At 37.8% G+C, this 20,552-nt stretch overlaps 1 protein-coding gene across 1 annotated transcript in view; it reads right to left on the bottom strand.

The window, feature by feature from the left end:
- The window catches only part of LOC126249038 (tyrosine-protein phosphatase 69D), a 388,523-nt gene that overhangs the window by 69,562 nt on the left and 298,409 nt on the right, over nt 1-20,552 (bottom strand). The window contains exons 19-21 of the mRNA XM_049950657.1: nt 15,906-16,041; nt 10,481-10,630; nt 10,231-10,401 (exon numbers count right to left, since the gene is read on the bottom strand). Of these exons, the coding sequence (XP_049806614.1) occupies nt 10,231-10,401; nt 10,481-10,630; nt 15,906-16,041 (457 nt within the window). The remainder of the gene's footprint in view (nt 1-10,230; nt 10,402-10,480; nt 10,631-15,905; nt 16,042-20,552) is intronic.

Below are 20,552 nucleotides of genomic sequence, written 5' to 3'. Positions count from 1 at the left end.
CTCAGTTTTCACAAGTAAAGGTAAAAGCTGTATTTATGTAACCTCAAATTAAATAGACTTTAAAGATCACTGTAATTTTTGAGGCTAACCCTCACATTAAAAGATTCCTACAAAAAATTGTCATCACAAGTTTACTGGAAACATCCAAGGAAAAAGCACTGCTTCCAATTACATGGAAATATAAAATCACATGATCAAATTTGGGATTCAACATGTATCTGAAACACCTCTCCAGAGAGGTGCAGGGATATATCGCACATGAGCTGGGAGGATCTTGCTATTACATGGGTAATGATAATGGGTGTTTACAATGTTGACTAAATACTTCAAGTATTACTCACAGTAAAAAAAGGTACTATAAAAAGTGAAATAAATCCCGTAACTTCCCCCAAAAAAAGTGTTCATTCTTTCTTCTCTCCCATCCCCCAATTTGAATTCATCTGCAGATCATAATCCATACAATGTAAATTGTTTCGTGGATTAATAAAGAAATCAAATCAAGCTTTGAAATTAATTCTTTTGAATGTTGGACCAAATTTCATCTTCAAAAGCTTCCTTGCATTTAGCTTGTTTTCACAAAGGAACACATCTTGGAACAGGCAGAAATGAAAGAAATAGAAATTAATCTCTAACTTGGAGCTAGAGCTCCTTTTTCACCAAGAGGAGATACGATATTGAACACAAAAAAGGATAAAATAAATACAATTAAAATTTATGCTAAGTTATAGAACAGGAGACTAAAAAAGGCGCAAGAAAGAAATTTGAAATAACTTCTTCAGTTAGTGCATTTATTATTTTATTTTTCATATTCTCTACCTGTCTCTTTCTCCTACTTAAAACACCACAATGTAAGACCTTCAAGACTTATTTCTTCATTTGTGTGTTTGTCAGATCTGCTTCAGCCATTCCAAGTAATAATATCAATCCATGTAACATATAATGTCAGATTCCTTTTGAATTATACAGAATGGAAGGAAATTTCAAATTGATTTGAAGACAGTAGTCTACCTGCTACAAGAATTTGATTTCTCTTTACTTATTTACTTAAAAAATAAGGCACACATGCAACATTTTTAATATTGCAACACATTATCCGATTTTCAGTGCCCTCAATCATAGCTGACCCTACTAGTTCTCTCATTACTTTTCCTGTAGCTATATCACAACACATACATTGTCCACAACTGACTAATCATTGCAGAAGCGTATCTAATAGTACTTCAAGGTCCTGTACTTCACCATTTGTTAAGTATGAAATCTAATTATGTAGTCTACCTCTTCTTCATGCTTTAACAATTGATAATGGAGTGTCACTTTCCCCTCTCAGTATTATGGAATGGAGGTGCAGTGGAAACAATTAGCACCATCCATAAGAAACCTTGCCTTGGGTTCAGCTCCAACAAATCACTATGTCAACAACATTTTTGTTATCTATACCATTGGATGCGAAAATCTGGAAGTCACTTGGCAATGGCCATGTAGTACTTGTCCAAAAGCCCCTGGGAATTTAACCAATTGGTAGCTGGAAGCCTGAAAAGGTGTTACTGATTCATATCGCCACAAGACCATGCACTGATATACATTGGTGTCAAAAATTAAAGCAACAAATTGAAATTTTCCAAGGTTGCTTTTATTTTGCCACAAAACAGTATAAACAGGTGGCAGTAATGTAGAAACAATGTAAAGAATACAGAACATAGACAAATGCAAAATGGTAGATAAAAAAGTTCTTCATTTTTTCCAACTTAACAGATTTGCACACAGATTCCGACAACTGGTGACTGTGCTCAGTATGAGCTGTGACCACCTCTGGCAGTAATACAGGCCTGACAATGATGCAGCATGCTGTGAATTATGTCATCAGTCTCATATTGAGGCAATAACGCTCATTCTTCTTGCAGAGCTGCTCACAGTCTAGAAGAGTTGTTGGTGGATGCTGACATGATGCAAACAATCTCCCTAGTGCATCCCAGACATGCTCTATGGGATTCAAATCGGGAGAGTGAGTAAGCAATGCCATGCATGCAATATCTTCCATTTCCAAGAAAACATCAGCCACCTGTGCTCTATGAAGTCGATGATGATTAGTGTTTTAGGGCGCACACTCTATGAAGTCGAGCATTATCGTCCATCAATATGAAGTCGGGCACACAGCATAATAGCAGTTTGTTGCTTTAATTTTGGATGCCAGTGTATGATGTTTGAATATTATCTTGATGAATGAAATTTGTCTAGTATATATTTTCAAAAACATTTTGGGAAAACAGTGATCAATTTTGCAACTGTACTTAGGGGAACTGGAGGCTCTAGCAGGATGACGCAGGTTCCCCACATTTATTTAACTTGGTGCTGGAATGGGTTGTCAGATATGCAGGTAAGCAACAGAAGAATGGTGTAGAATTGAATGGTCAATGTAAGTAGCAAACTTACATGGGTGACAACATTGTAATAATCCAAGTTAATGATAACCTGAAACATGACAGAAGGAATTTGAATTCCGTCAGATGAAATTCTAGATCTCATAAAACAATCTACAACAGGCTGATGCCAGCTACAGAGGTATATAGTAATGCACATGTTGTAAAACTCTTTTTGATAATGAGAATGCTGCGTGTTTTTCCCCAATTGCATGGAATGCTCTATTGCTACAGTGACCATGATGAACAACTGATGCAAGAGGTACAACGTAATTATGGTTCCTATACTACTTTTAACCAAATTTAGGATATTTTCAAAACAAACAAAAATTCAGGACAAATAAGTAAAAATCTGGACACAACACAATTACCATCAGCATAGTTTCAATAATAATTTACTTTCACAAAATCGAAGAAAACAATGATGAGAGGTTAACAGCAGTAGTATATATACAATTTGGATGTAAATATAAACATAAATTTCACATACTTTGCATTGAAGAAGATGGTAAAGATTCGCTGCTACTTGAGTAGTATTTCTAATGCTGCATATTCGCTCTAGAAGTCTATTTTTGTTAAGTATCAAATCAGAGAAGCCAATACAAGAGAAGTTAACAAATGTCATTTTTATCTTTGTTAGAGCTTTTACTGTTTCTAACTTGAGTCTGTGAGTGTGTTTTTTCCATCTGTCCACAAAGCTTTAATTATTAAAAACAATCTTTTGATAGATACCTTAGAACCTGGAATAGCTAGTGAAAGTTCAATGAAGCTCTTAATATGTTTTCGACACACAGTCGTTCATTGTGAAAATGAGAAAAAATTTCCTGCCATTTTTCACTGGCACTACAATCAGGTTATGTTCCAGTCTAGCAGTTTACCTTCACAGTGTTTTCTTACAGAATACTGATCAAAGTAGTCCTCCATTGTCCACAGCAAATCACACTAACCCAGCTGATGCTTTTATTCTGGGCACTTCACTCTACTGGCTAAAGAGGTTCAAGAAATGGTTCACGCAATTCATGAATATCTCCAATGCAGGTGCGCAGAATGGTGTGATATCATTAAACTGACCTAGTGTCACTAGCCCATTTTATGGGGTCTAATTTATTCAGCAAAACATTCATTTTGTTTGCAACTTCAAATATAGTTACATCTTCTCTTTCAATGCACAGAATACTGTTGGAGAATATACTTAACTGGCTTGAAAGTGAGCAAATTTTCAAAAACATTCTTCAGGGTGATATGGTACGGTCCTGAAATTGTAGTATCTCTTTTTGGAGAAATCAGCAGCTATTTTGGGCAAAATTAGTATCTTTTGGTGGACACTTTTTTCTGAAATGGTCTTTGCTTTTCATATTCTTTTGGCTCCATTTAAGCTTTCAACAACTGATTGTTTCTGTTGGGAAGCAGCATTTTTGGCTCAGCCTGGTCAAAACATGCTTACCAGTTTTGTTTTCCAGTCACTGTAAGTGCAGACATTATTCATGTGACAGCCAGCTGCGACCATAATCAAATGAGAATTTTTACTACAAGAGGCATGAGGAGTAGTGCAGGGCACAAATCCCATCACCCTCTCGCAGGGCAGTCAGCCTACACAAATGTTCTATGTTTCTGTGAAGGCAGAACTGACACATGATCATAGTCATTGATGATTGCTTCTGGGATTGTGCAAGCCATGCTCGAAATGAGGAAAGAAAACAATGAGTGATGCAAAGCTCAAGGTGAAATAGAACACACAAAGTACTTGGTAATGGCTAACGAGCAATTGCTCGTTGATGCTGGCAAAGCCATAAATCAGGTAATTCATGTCCAACCTCTACTAGTATCTTTCGCAACCATAGTTAAAAACATCCCTCCCTCCCCCAACTAAAAACTGTTACTTTTCTAACACACTAACAGGCAGATCAGAATAAGAAAATGATAGGCAGCTAATTGTTTACACGACAGCTACCATAGCAACAAGCAACCAAAGAATAAGCTTGGTCGTGGAATCTGTTTTTTTCTTCATTGTGGATAACAATTGCAGCTGCTAATGTAACTTTTGTGATTAGTTTTCATATGTGCTTTGTTTCTTTTTGCTATTTTTTTATAATACACAAAAGAATGTCTCCAGCTAACCGTGGAGGCAAGTAATAAAGTGGTAAGGCCATTCAATGAAAACTCGTCGCTGCAAATTCACAGAGAACACTGGATGGGCTTTAGTACTGAAACACACAGCTGCTGCTGCCTTTGGCAAATTTGGCTTGTGGGGTAACAACAAACTGCCAACAATGTTCTTTCCTGTGTCTAGTTGTCAATCAAGTTGTTATTTTGATCCAGGTATAGGTCCAAATTCTGAGTACAGGGCACATATGTTATAAACCATTCAATGGCCCCTAACTGACATGGTGCCAGAGCATAACTTAGGACTGCACTGATACATCATTGCATTCACGCATAGGTATGATCTTTATTTTGCAATCATATGAATATTTATTTTCAAATTAGAGATCGCCAGATGTTCTGCAATACCAATGGCCAAAAATTGGTTACCTTTTCATATTGATGTGCAGAGAATAAAAGGTATTTCAAACTATCTCTGATAAAATACTTCATCTGGATACAATTCTACATCCACTTAGATACTCCACAAGCCACCATACAATGCGTAGTGGAGCAAGCCCTGTACCACTACTAGTCTCTTTTTGCCACCGTATTAGCCCAACTTTCTTGTATCTTATCTTTGTGGTCCTTACGCACAATGTATGTTGGCGGCAGTAAAATTGTTTGGCAGTCGGCTTCAAATGCTCGTTCTCTAAATCTTCGCAATAGTGTTTCTCAAAAAGAACAGTGCCTTCCCTTCAGGGATTCCAATTTGATTTCCCGAAGCATCTCCACAACACTTACACATTGTTTGAACCCAATGGTAACAAATCTAACAGCCCGAGTTGCTTCGATGTCTTCCTTTAATCCTAGCTGGTACAGATTCCAAACACTGGAGCAGTACTCAAAAATAGGTTGCACCAATGTCCTATATGTGATCCCCTTTACAGTTAAATCACTCTTTCCTTAAATTCACCCAATAAACCAAAGTCAACCGTTCACCTTCCCTACCACAGTTCTCACACGTTCATTCCATTTCATATCGCTTTGCAATGTTACGCTCAGATATTTCAACGACTTGACTATGTCAACCATGACACTAATAATACTGTGTCCAAACGTTACTGGTTTGTTCTTTCTACTCATCCACATTACCTTAGATTTTTCTACATTTAGAGCTAGCTGCCACTCATCACGCCAACTAGAAATTTTGTCTAAGTTATCTTGTATCTACCTGCAGTAACAACTTCGACACCTTGCCATGCGCCACGGCATCATCGGCAAACAACTGCAGATTGCTGCTCACCATGTTCGCCACATCATTTATGTATATACAGAGCAGAAGCAGTCCTATCGCACTTTCCTGGGGCACTCTTCACAATATCCTCGTCTCTGACGAACACTCGTTGTCGAGGACAACATACTGGAGTCTATTACTTAAGAAGTCTTCGAGTCACTCACATACCTCTGAACTTATTCCATATACTTGCACCTTCATTAACAGCCTGCAATGGGGCATTGTGTCAAATGCTTTCTGGAAATCTATAAATATGGAATCTGCTATGAATTCCCTATGAAACAGTATTTATTACATAAATTCACGTTTTCATATTTTGAGGCACAGTACACATCTATATTCAAATTCACTGCAAATGCAAATTTTTCAGGTCACTAGTGATAGTACACTTCTTAGGGACAGGAAGCAGGATTTTAAAGCTTGGGAAACAGCAATGACTCTTTCAACAACTGGTAGAAAGATAACCATCTAGTTTTACTAAGACCTAAAATTTCTTGTATTCTACTTCACGTAAACTCACAGAATAATTTTAGTTTTTTTTAACATGTGGTGCATAAATATGGAAATGTTGGTAGAGTTTACCAATTATGAGCTGTATGTCAATGGGTAAGCTGTCTGCATCAATTTGGTCAGCATTGTGCACAATATAAGCAGAACATTCTACACCTACCACATTATTTTCATTATTTTCTTGCTACTTAAAATAAAGACTGTTTTTACTTTTCCTTTTCTTTCCTCCTCAATTGGTATTTGTGCTGTTACCCACAATGTTTACAAACTTTTTCTCAAGATAGAAGTTTTCCACACGTCTAAGGCAAATGAAGTCAAATGCTCGGAACTATTATTAACTGAAATAAACTGTACTTATTTTAGTTCCTTTGTTATTTGTTCCATAACAAAGGGTGCCATAATGTCTGTGAGCAGAACAACTTCTAGTTGAATAGTACTTTAATTATGTCTGTGATGCAGTCCATGACTCAGATTGTGCCTCACTGTGTGGCAGGCAAATATAGCTTCTTGTACCTAAAGTTGCTTATTCATGCCCCACACTGCCTTCACCAATTATGAGTTATCAGTTTTCGGTCTCAGAGAATTAATCTGGTGCAAAGCTGCAGGTTTGTTGGATTTCCTCCGAGTTCTTATCTTAAGAAATACAGCAATCACACCTCTTTTCATGTACTTTTATTTATGTCAATATGACTTTTGCACTTTTGACCATCTTCAAATCATGCAATACATATTTAAATCTTTAGTTAGGAGATCATTAAAAACACTGACTGCAATTTGGATGCTGCAGCTGCCTTTCTATTCTGCTCCAATGCAACCAAACACCAGTCAGCAACATGGCCAATACAGCACTGTTTTTGGGCAACATTCAAAGCAAAAGTATTTGTGGCACAATTATGCAGCAACAACATGTAGAATAGAAACGCAGCTGCAGCATCTAAATTGCAGGCTTTTTACACTGTGCTAATTGAATATTTAAATATGTATTACATCAACTGGAAAGGGACAAAAGTGCGAAACACTAATAAAAATACATAAAAATGTGACTGGTTGCTGTATTTCTTAAAATAATATAATCCACAGGCACGATTGCTCAACAACCAGTAGAAAAGATAAATTAATGTTCATGTGAGTTACTACGTTGGTGTGTCCTCGGCATCCGATGACAAATTTTACGCTACAAACTGTATACTCAACATGCTCACTGTACTCTTTCATAAACAGTAATTCTTGCAGAATATTACTTTTTAGTTTGCACATGTGTTTTCCCATGATTAATACACGCAACATTACGGTAAAGATTACCAAAGTTATGTTAACAGAATCTTCCGTCAGTTCTTGGTAGAACAACATTACAACAAATGAAAAGCACCAGTTTGCTTTTTGTTCTACAATATTACTTTTATTGTGTTAACTGGTTTTTGGCTTACATGGCCATCTTCAGACTGATGACCTTGTAAGCCGAAAGCTGGTTAACACAATAAAAGTAATATTGTAGAACAAAATCAAACTGGTGCTTTTCATTCATTACCAAAGTCAATACTGTAGGTACTAGAAACCTTAAACTACATTACAGTAATACAACACACTGAAGTTAGAAGATGTACAATTGTTTCTGACAGAATTACAAAATTATATCAAAAATTCAAGAAGAATATAATAATTCCAATCCCAAAGAAAGCAGGTGTTGACAGATGTGAAAATTACCAAACTATCAGTTTAATAAGTCACAGCTGCAAAATACTAACGTGAATTCTTTACAGACGAATGGAAAAACTGGTAGAAGCTGACCTCGGTGAAAATCAGTTTGGATTCCGCAGAAATGCTGGAACACATGAGGCAATACTGACCCAACGACTTATCTTAGAAAATAGATTAAGGAAAGGCAAACCTACATTTCTAGCATTTGTAGACTTAGAGAAAGTTTTTGACAATGTTGTCTGGAATACTCTCTTTCAAATTCTAAAGGTGGCAGGGGTAAAATACAGGGAGCGAAACGCTATTTACAATTTGTACAGAAACCAGATGGCAGTTATAAGAGTCGAGGGGCATGAAAGGGAAGCAGTGGTTGGGAAGGGAGTGAGACAAGGTTGTAGCCTCTCCCCGATGTTATTCAATCTGTATATCGAGCGAGCGGTAAAGGAAACAAAAGAAAAATTCAGAGTAGGTATTAAAGACCATGGATAAGAAATAAAAACTTTGAGGTTCGCCGATGACATTGTAATTCTGTCAGAGGCAGCAAAGGACTTGGAAGAGCAGTTTAACGGAATGGACAGTGTCTTGAAAGGAGGATATTAGATGAACATCAAAAAAAGCAAAACAAGGATAATGGAATGTAGTCGAATTAAGTCGGGTGATGCTGAGGGAATTAGATTAGGAAATGAGACACTTAAAGTAGTAAAGGAGTTTTGCTATTTGGGGAGCAAAATAACTGATGATGGTCGAAGTAGAGAGGATATAAAATGTAGACTGGCAATGGCAAGGAAAGCGTTTATGAAGAAGAGAAATTTGTTAACATCGAGTATAGATTTAAGTGTCAGGAAGTCGTTTCTGAAAGTATTTGTATGGAGTGTAGCCATGTATGGAAGTGAAACATGGACAATAAATAGTTTGGACAAGAATAGAAGCTTTTGAAATGTGGTGCTACAGGAGAATGCTGAAGATTATATGGGTAGATCACATAACTAATGAGGAGGTATTGAATAGAATTGGGGAGAATAGGAGTTTGTGGCACAAGTTGACTAGAAGAAGGGATTGGTTGGTAGGACATGTTCTGAGGCATCGAGGGATCACAAATTTAGCATTGGAGGGCAGCGTGGAGGGTAAAAATTGTAGAGGGAGACCAAGAGATAAATATACTAAGCAGATTCAGAAGGATGTAGGTTGCAGTAAGTACTGTGAGATGAAGAAGCTTGCACAGGATAGAGTAGCATGGAGAGCTACATCAAACCAGTCTCAGGACTGACAACAACAACAACAACAACAACAACAACATCAAAATTGACAACCGATGTAGTTACGTTAGAACCACCCAAGTTTCCCATCAAGTCTAGTCATTTTTCTATGCTGGTCAATATCAGTACAATTTCTATTCCATAATCACATACTTCAATACATGTCACTTCAGCATTCAAGGATTCTTCCTTAGTGAAACAACTTCACAAACCAGAACTCAGTATTTACCCTTTTTTTTTCATCACTGGGCAATAGGAGGGGGAGGGGGGGGGGGGGGATCACTTTGATCAAAACTCTCTGACTTTGAATATGATCAAAATTTCTTAAGGTTTTTCTTCAGTTTTGTAGAAAGAATTTTACTTTTAGCTCCACTGAATATTTCTCCCTGCTCTCTAGGTTTGTTAATTTTGCTTTTCTTTGTATGCAAGGCATTTACACCCTTCACATTTGTTATGAGGTTCTCTCTGCTTTCATTGTAACTTTATGAGATGGATATTAACGTGGCAGATCCCTCAGAATTTTGCTTGCAACACACGTACTTCAAGTGTACTGTGTAATACTCCTTAATTTTATTCACTAATACTTCACATTTTCAGCTTGATACACATTTCGGGATGGAAGAATATATGGAAAACAATAAAAAGGCAAATGAAACCCAGACACTATATATCTCGAAGGTGTACGCAGAATGCTTTGAGCTGAAGGTGTGTTGGGTGTATCGGATAAATAATATCACAATAAAGACACGAATTTTGATACGGTAAATAAATAATACGAAAGAATTTTTTTTTTTTTTTCAATTACTTGTTTCTTGTCTTGCAGAGTCTAAGAAACTGATTACATCTACTCTTAACACTTTGAACATATGGAATAATAAGTGTGTGTGTGTTCCAATGAATCTTACAAGGTATACGCAATGGCAAATTACAACAACAGAAGCTACAGTAATTACAAAATAAACATAAGACTTACCTCAATAAAAGAGGCATTTATGTAGGTAGTATGTTCTCGACCTGGTATAGGTGTCAGGATCACACGATTCCTGTCATATGGAATCACCATCTCATTACGATTCTTTGCTCTATTTTCACTCCCACCACCAACAGAAAATGATTTACGGTCCTCTAGAACTCTGTTGATTTTCTGTGGGAGGATTTATACAACATAAGAAATAAGTTCATATTTTCTAGAGCTTCTATACAATAAATGTATAACAACTTACTTCAAAATCTTCTTCCATTCTACACCTATCTTTCCCATTTTCTTTCTGGCGTAATTTTTCTATTGCACTTTTGAGTTCAGAGACTTCCAGCTCTGTATCACCAAACTGTGCCACTTCCATCAGCGCCCGGTAAATGAAAATATATTGTTTCTAGAAATGATTTAGGTAATTAGTCTGTAAGCTAAGACTGATTGTGAAATTAAAACTTATGTCTATGAAGAAATGAGAAATGAGCATTTTTGGATAAATCAAAAAGTCTATTTGTGGAAGTTGAGTCACACTTCCACAAACTGAACAACTACTTAAAAAATTCTTGTATATTCACAATGAACATAAGCATTTTTATGAAATTAAACATAAATATGATGATGTCCTACAGAGAATATGGCACACCATATACAGCAGACCGAAACTGTCAGTACCTTCCTTCAAATACAGACATGGAAGAAGTGTGATTCCCTTACCTAAACATGAATTGGAAAGTTAATCTACATGATATCTGAACACACACAATTATCAAAAATATTGTTAATGACAGTTTCCTGAATGAATCAGTGTTATACGAGTCCAGAATTTGCAGATCAAATTTTCTGTGCAAATTATAATTCAGTATATTTCTATCTTTAATGTAATATTCCAGTTTCCATACCTATTATTTCCCTTTCTCAGTGTGATTATCAGACATAGTATACTTAATTGTTCATTACATCAAAATGTTCATTACTAGTAGAAAGCATTATCTCAAAAACTAGAATCAGGCTGACAGAACATGAATACCCCCCTAAGAACAAACATGTGGGTGCACCTATTATGGTAGCATGTAATAACATTTTTATCAAGAATAATTTCCAGTGACAGTAACTGACCTGGACATCTTTCTTTTCCTAACTAATTATTACCCTCTACTGGCAATATCGAAGAACTATGACAAGGTAAATAGTCGCTACTCAGAACTCTATATGTGGACTATGTATCAGAACTGTTTTCCTTTTTGTATTGTTCCACGTAGATGATTAATACCAGAGCCATGTAAACTGTAAGATTATACAAACTTGTAATGAATATGCTATACCTTAAAAGTCCAGGCATAATACCTTTGTTATGTTAGAAATTTTGACAATTTATTGTTGACGACTTGTGTGTGTGTGTGTGTGTGTGTGTGTGTGTGTGTGTGTGTGTGTGTGTGTGTAGGTGGGGGGGGGGAGATTGGTGGGGGACTCGGGAGGGCAGTGCATGCGCATGTGTGACCATCCGCACGCGCCCGCGCGTACATGCGCGCACCCGCATGTACATGCGCGCGCGTGCGCACGCACGCTTATACACAGTGCCAGAAGTACCACATTTTCTTTACTGGATTCATATATTTCATAAGACATTATATCAAACAAAACGTACAGGGAAACAGAAATAAACACTTATTAAAACAATGCTCTTCTTATGTACAGTGAGAGTTTGATATATTCATGGTCTTTTTCTCATGTATGTATCAGATCTAAAACTTAATACTAACTTCGAATATTTCTCTTGCACATACAAATGAATGCATGCGTACACATATCAACAGCACAATTCTGCACTGCTCACAGGGTATATGTGGACACTTTTACGTGGCTGTCTTAAATAGGGAGTGTTTTGATGTATGGTTGCTTAAGATACCAGTGGAGATTGGGCCTGATTCTACCACGTTAATGACACTGCCAACCTAAGCTAACAACTGTGCTCTAGCCGTTACCAATTGATTTATGTGCTCTGCTTCGCACTAAATTGTGCTTATTGGTTGTTTCCTTTTCTTATTTTGAAATGAGTGCAGAGAGCAATCTTGCTCTGTCACAGGGTTCGAATACAACTCTCACAACACCAGATGGAATCAGTGATCCATATGTCCATTATTACGCCAGTTCTGTCTTCCCAGGAGCACAGAACATGGATGTAGATTGCCAGCCCAGTGAGAGGGAGGTATGGCTCCCCCCCCCCCCCCCCACTCCCCCTCTGCTCTTCTCCCCTCGATAGCCCGAACTCTTCGTTTGCTTTATGTTCTTGGCTGACTGCCAGAAAAGTGCCAACTACAACATGAGTGCCAGTACAAGAAATAACAGAGCCTGTATAAATTATTCGAACACGTAATCTGCATTTTGTGAAGCAAATTTAATCAAATTACGAACATCTGAAACTAAAAGCATTGTACGCACCAAAAGCAGCAACTCCATACAATTTCAAAATAATTAGTAGGAGCGGTATTGGAAATCCATTTGTTGATTGTCCTTGTTGGCAAATAAATCTGTCACTCTTGAATTGAAATCTTCAATTTTACACACAACTGACTTTTCACAGGACAGTATCCCTAAGGCACTCAGTCATTCTTCTTTCATGGTGTTTTGTAGAAATGTTTTAATTCCCTTGAGCATTGAAAAGCACTGCTAGCTTCTGATGTAGATATAAACATTGTGATTAGCAGCTTCAAAACTTTAACACTTTCTTCAAATGTGTCACAAAGCTCATTCTATAGAACCAGTGAAAGAAATGGTACTGTGCCAGAAACTGCTCTCAACTCAAGCCTAACATAGAAGACTTCAAGCTCACCCTTCAACATTTTTTTCCAGAAATGTGTGTGTGTCTGTAATTTCAATGTATCTGTCTGGAAATGGCTCTGAGCACTATGGGACTCAACTGCTGTGGTCATAAGTCCCCTAGAACTTAGAACTACTTAAACCTAACTAACCTAAGGACAGCACACAACACTCAGCCATCACGAGGCAGAGAAAATCCCTGACCCCGCTGGGAATCGAACCCGGGAACCCGGGCGTGGGAAGCGAGAACGCTACCGCACGACCACGAGATGCGGGCTATCTGTCTGGAAAATTTGTGATGTACTTGTCAAACTGATTTACATCAAATAAGCTGGCTGCAATGCGATGTCCAGTGAACTGAAAATGTAATTTAGTTTCAGAAAGGATGGCATCGCACACTTCCAAAGCATCTCTTTTTATGCTCATCATAAATCCATGGCTTCTTGACTTGCTTTGTTTCGTCATTTTCAAAAGTAATCTCATTAAGGATGGAGTCAATATCATCTCCGATGTTTTGCATTACTGCTTCAAAGTTCTGGATGTCATGTTTTGCTCTGGACAGTTCGGTTATCTTCTTCTGAAGCTGATTAGGAAGCACGTCCACATGACGCATTATCTTATAGAAAAATGATAGCCACAAAATGAATTCGTTATCTCGCAGTCTTTGTTTGTATGAACCAGTTTTTTCAATAGTGGGAGATAGTTATCTGCTCAGCAACATTTTTTATTTCTGTGGCGGGTTAGAAAAGAAAGAAGCAAAAATGATGTGGGCTTTACAATTAACAGAGGCTGCCGTAGACATAAGAAGGTTGAGCTGACGTGCATAACAATGGATGTATTTTACATTTGAGTATTTGTCATTAATTGCTGAACCCCATTCAACTTGCCAGTCACAACGTTTGCGCCATCATAACTCTGAGCTATTAGTTTGCCACTCTCAGTTATAGCATGAGCATTCTGTCTTTCTGGTTTAACAAAGTTCCAAAATCTTTCAACATATTTCCCCTAAACGACATAACACAAAACAATAACCAACTGAAATTCGCAAGATATCTGTGGTTCCATTCACGATTTTTGCAACATAATAGGCATGTTTTATTTCTTTACGAACTTCATCATGGTAGACTTCCAACATGCATTGCAGTAGTTCGTTCTGAACAGTCTTAGAAATGCCTTTGAACACTGAAGCTTGACTGAGATGAACTTTAAGATCTTTATACAGTTCTGCACTGAACTGAATTAGCTCACGAAAAACCCCCTTATTTTGAGAGGCATCAGATTCATCGTGTCCCCTATGAGCAAGTTCCAAAGCACCACAGAACTGAATACATTTTACAATTAAATTCAATATATATCTATTCTTTTCTGCATGTTTCTTGTGGCTGTCAATTGTCTGTCTATGTTGTGAATCTAATTTCTGCTGAATGATGGTTTTGTCTAGAAATTAAAGACTAAGCACAATATTCATGTATCACTTTGACATTTCATTTACTTTCTTTTTAGACCACATATGCCCAATATCAGTTATTCCGGTCTTACACCAATGAACATCTCCACAAAATAACACACACGGAAAACAAAAAATAGCAATGCTTTCTTCACAGACACAAATCCAATTGTTCTTTTGGTAAATTTCTGGATGGAACTTATGGCATTGATTTTTTGTTTGCTGAGGCAGATTCAAATTCAAGAGTGGCCTATCTAATGTTTTTGTCTTAATTTTTTCACAGACAGTCCTGTCGCTAAATAGTGTTTTTAATAACTACCTTATTTTGTTCATGTTTGCTATTTTCACAGTCAACTGAATTTTCACATACAGATAACACTGTGCACACAACTATATAGGTCAATTACCTGACCTCACAATAACTGCAACATGTTTGTAGAGAACTGTATTACACAAACGTAACAAGTATAAACAGAAATACTACAGTGATGTTTGGCAAACAGATGCTCAATAGGTGGTGAATATGTTAGTTTTTTGTTCTGTACCAACAGTCCTGCTGCTGTGAAACATACCAATATTGAAATAATGCCTCTTGCTTTCAAAATCTAAGGGCATAATTATATTCAAGTTATATACAGCTATTTATAATGATATTTAAGTGTAATATTCCTGTATTTGATTTAATTAAGCATAACTTGCATTTACAAATGCATTAGCATTAACTTGCAGAAAGATTGTAAGACTGGATTACAAGAGGTTTGTGCCCCAATGTATTCTAGCATAATCGTTATATGGCATATTGTGCTTCTACAAGTTCTGCACTTTACTGCTCTCTGGCGGAAGGAATGTAAAGCTCTGAGTCAGACCAGCTGTGGCTCCACCCTCACCATAAGGAACGTGTAGAAACCGATGGCCCAGCCTTTCACACAGTGCTTAGGAGGACAGACGGTGCCAATCTGCAGTTGGCTCCAAGTTTCAGAAAACTACGACAAGAGCACGTGTGGCAAAACGCCCCTCTTCAAATCAGAAAATACATACTCCAAAACAATATTTCATGGGCAATTCACATAGATTTTCCTTTCTTTCTTTTTATACAAGTGGTGCCACAGCACAGTGACACTACTCCCGAAGCCTCCCCTGTTCGATTCACCAACAACAAAAATACAATTTTTAGTTGAAGGTTACAAGATATAAGAACAACTGAAAACTTATTTTCACTCCTATTCATTTAATTTAGGATGCCCTTTACATGATCAGACTTAATGCATAGCTACATCTCAGTTCAGTACACGGACAACCATATCCCATAACACTTTATTTCCTTCTTACATTCTTTATATATAACAGATACTCACACAAAAGTAGTCAGTACATTCATTTAAGAAAAATATATAGAATCATGATTTCTTACCAGTGACTGCACCAAGAAATTACGCTGATGCCTCAAGTCACAAACAGTATTAAATATTGCAACTTGTCCTTCCTCTTGTAACTGTAACAACAGGGAATCTAGAGCTACGAGAGTACCTGTACGACCAACACCGGCACTGCAAATTAAACATGAGAAATGCATTTTAGCTGCTTGCACTGCTTGGTGTTCAAATACTGCGGCAAAAATATCATCTTCTGCTAAGAGGGCATAAAAAGAAAAGTATTAAATGTGAGGGGTAGTCCTAACATTTTTATTTTCATCTTTGAAAAATAAAGCTACAAAATTAATTACTTGCACATGACAGCAGTCTTGGTACACACTGAAGTCCCTGAGTCACAGTACCTCAGCACACCACTAAGAGGAGCCAAATAAAATAGCACAGCCCACTTCCACTTTATTACAAGGCTGTGCTATTTTGTTTTAGCTTCCCTAGTGGCATGCTGCAGTACTGTGGCATGGGGATGTCAATATGTACCATCACTGCAGACATGAACCTGCGAACAAACCAACAAAAATTGACCACGTAACTTTATTTTTCAATGTGATTATTAAAACTTGATTACTACCTCTCACAGTAACAACAGAATTTTATTTCATCTTTGTACTTGTTGCACATAACAACGTAGTATTTGTGGAGATTCTCTTTCTCAGTTATTTATGATAAATATTACACAGTGAGCATAAAAATAGGTAATGTGGTGACAGTTAATTTTTAACAAGAGTATTCAGTTTTCGCAGATGAAGGTTATATGTAATCAAGACCAGGCTTATACCACATTATGTTGTTGTTTTTACAATAAACATCTATTACATATTCAGAAATGATTGTTCCACAAGGCAATTTTTATTTTATTTGAAAAATCCAGTAATGTTAGCGGAATGCGATATCAATTTAACTGTAAATGTTGGTATTCATTCCTATGCTAGTAACACAAAATCAAATCTAAAACCAGCACACTGTGATGTTTATTGTATGTATTTATACACGTTATGCTTGAACTATGTACAATTTGACACGTTCCATATCCTTGCGATTCACTCTTCCAGGATCTACGGAACATGAAATAAATAAATAAGTATCACAGTTATGTTGTGAAGGTCTCCAATATCTGCAGACGTGTATTATGTCTGGCTTCACACTGACAGCAATTTCTCAAAATCAAAATTACTGATATTTAAAATAGATACTATCAATAACTTGTGAAGTACATTGCAGCTAGTGCACCTGGTTCTCTAGTACCTATATTTCCTATTGATGTCACAGAAGCAGGAAAAATAAATAATAATTAACATATTCCATTTGAAAATACTTCTACTACTTACACAATAATTTGTTATGAACATATCCATCACTACATAAGGCATTAATATGAACTTAAAATTAGTGGATATAAATTTGCTTCAAATCTTTCTTTATAAACACACCATGACTAGTTTGAAATTTGTAAAAATCCATATTTTGGCAGCTTCTGCATGTTTGTATACTGAAGACCGTGCGCTTTTTGTGGTAAAAATAAAGGGTCTAATATCTAGGCAACAATGAAGTCGATGGAGACAAACTACTAGTTTGGATACAAGAAAGATGGGGAAGAAAATTGCTTACACCCTTTTCAAAGGAAATGTCCTGACATTCATCTTCACAGTACAAGGAAACCAATGAAAACCCCAATCTGAAAGACCAATTGGGGATAGGAGCCAAACTTGCCCAAATGAGAGTCCAGTGTCTGATGGCTTTGTGGTATTACTTTCATTGGAGTAATGCTGCATCCTACATACAGTCTCTTGACTTAAATACATGTGTATTTCTTAGAGAATAACTTTATCAGTTTGAAGTGTATATATGCTCACTATGTTTAACGTAACTCTTGCCCATTTACTGCATATTCCAGCAGGTTATATCATGAACAGTAACAGTCCTATCTCACTTACTTGGGGTGCATCCAAAGTTACTTTTAAATCTGACAATTCCTGCTTGTTAATAACAACATGTTGAGTTCTATATGCTAAGAAGTCATCAATATTATCACAAAACAGGTCTTGTATTTTTTAAGGTCATATTTTGATCACTAAGTGGGGGTTTGGAATATCTTCTGGAAGGCAAGGCACACAAAATTTACCAAGGTATCATTGTCTATTACTTTCTGCATCACATGGATGAACAGAGCAAGTTGATTTTCACAGAAATGTTCCTTATGGTATCTATGTTGATTTCTACCAAGGAAATGTTCATTCTCCATAAAAAAAAATTGGTAGTACGAGGGTAAAAAATGTCCTCTAAGTCTATAACAAATTGATGTCAGTGATATAGATTTTAGGTTATGTAAATTTGTCCAACAACTGATCTTCAAAATGGTGATGGTATACAAATTTTTTATGATCACTCTGAACACTTTATTGTCCTGGTGAAATAGGATACTGCTGCTACAAGGGGATCAAGTCTTTTGAATAATCTACATAGTCTTGAACTGGTATCCTGTCAGTTACACTTTATCAGTTTTAGTTGATTTTCAATATCACAATCACATATTTCTACATCTACCAGTATGGTATCCATGTGATGATTCAAAGTACAAAATGTAGTTTGATCATCTTGATTGAAAGGGTTTCAGAAGACAGATTTTTATTCTTCAGTCCCCGCTATCTTATTACATTTTGGAGTCAGTGTGATTAATGAAGGGAGGCACAGATGCCAGCTTAGATATACTTCCAGCAATGGGCAACATCTCATACCTTTTGGTAAGGGGTACACAAGGACAGCCAAGTACCTTATATCCACATTCCCGTTCTGCTGCTGTAAATGCCATTTTTTGTGATACTAGGTTTACTGGAGTAAAATAATGCCTGCACTTTATTACAGAACGAAAAGAAAATCTTTTTTCGTTGCAAAGCATTGCCATTTCAGTTACAACTAGAGACAAAAGGGAGCTCAACAATGTACATAGTTTCTAGTGAAAATGTGTAAATGCCCTATGACGAGCTATGAACATGAAGCAGCAGCAAAAAGGTGACTGTGTTATTTTGATTAAATCTATCTAGCAAAATATAAAACAAGAGCCACTTATAACAAAATTTTTGAGCAGCAACTAAAGTGCAAAGAATTGCTGATTATATATGATTGTAAAAAGGAGCTGATGTAAAGAAAATTACTCTGTTCTTTGTTAGAGTTTCTCTAAACATGTGTGAGCTTTCTCTGCCCCCTCCCACTCCCCACCCTTCATCGTACCCCTAACCCACACCCTGCTTAATCCATGTCACTTTCACATTTTTCCCACCTAATACACCAGCACTCTTAAAAGAAGAGCTTTTTTCCCTGATCTGTGCTGTTCAGCTCCTCATTTGTGGGCCTATCTATTGCTCAATGTTTCCCCTGTAAAATAAATGGCTGTAATTTCTGATAACACTTTGTATTTCACTTCATTTTATCTTATGTGATCATTATTATCTTTAAGTGTATTCAATGAGTTAAATTCAGATTCCTAAACTTACAAATCACAAAAATTAGTTTCCAAGATGTACACTCCTGGAAACTGAAATAAGAACACCGTGAATTCATTGTCCCAGGAAGGGGAAACTTTATTGACACATTCCTGGGGTCAGATACATCACATGATCACACTGACAGAACCACAGGCACATAGACACAGGCAACAGAGCATGCACAATGTCGGCACTAGTACAGTGTATATCCACCTTTCGCAGCAATGCAGGCTGCTATTCTCCCATGGAGACGATCGTAGAGATGCTGGATGTAGTCCTGTGGAACGGCTTGCCATGCCATTTCCACCTGGCGCCTCAGTTGGACTAGCGTTCGTGCTGGACGTGCAGACCGCGTGAGACGACGCTTCATCCAGTCCCAAACATGCTCAATGGGGGACAGATCCGGAGATCTTGCTGGCCAGGGTAGTTGACTTACACCTTCTAGAGCACGTTGGGTGGCACGGGATACATGCGGACGTGCATTGTCCTGTTGGAACAGCAAGTTCCCTTGCCGGTCTAGTCATGGTAGAACGATGGGTTCGATGACGGTTTGGATGTACCGTGCACTATTCAGTGTCTCCTCGACGATCACCAGTGGTGTACGGCCAGTGTAGGAGATCGCTCCCCACACCATGATGCCGGGTGTTGGCCCTGTGTGCCTCGGTCGTATGCAGTCCTGATTGTGGCGCTCACCTGCACGGCGCCAAACACGCATACGACCATCATTGGCACCAAGGCAGAAGCGACTCTCATCGCTGAAGATGACACGTCTCCATTCGTCCCTCCATTCATGCCAGTCGCGACACCACTGGAGGCGGGCTGCACGATGTTGGGGCGTGAGCGGAAGACGGCCTAACGGTGTGCGGGACCGTAGCCCAGCTTCATGGAGACGGTTGCGAATGGTCCTCGCCGATACCCCAGGAGCAACAGTGTCCCTAATTTGCTGGGAAGTGGCGGTGCGGTCCACTACGGCACTGCGTAGGATCCTACGGTCTTGGCGTGCATCCGTGCGTCGCTGCGGTCCGGTCCCAGGTCGACGGGCACGTGCACCTTCCGCCAACCACTGGCGACAACATCGATGTACTGTGGAGACCTAACGCCCCACGTGTTGAGCAATTCGGCGGTACGTCCACCTGGCCTCCCGCATGC

The sequence above is a fragment of the Schistocerca nitens genome, chromosome 3, assembly GCF_023898315.1.
Source record: "Schistocerca nitens isolate TAMUIC-IGC-003100 chromosome 3, iqSchNite1.1, whole genome shotgun sequence".
NCBI lineage: Eukaryota > Metazoa > Arthropoda > Insecta > Orthoptera > Acrididae > Schistocerca > Schistocerca nitens.
Note: the sequence above shows the minus strand (reverse complement) of the source record. Positions and strands in the feature narration are given on the sequence as shown.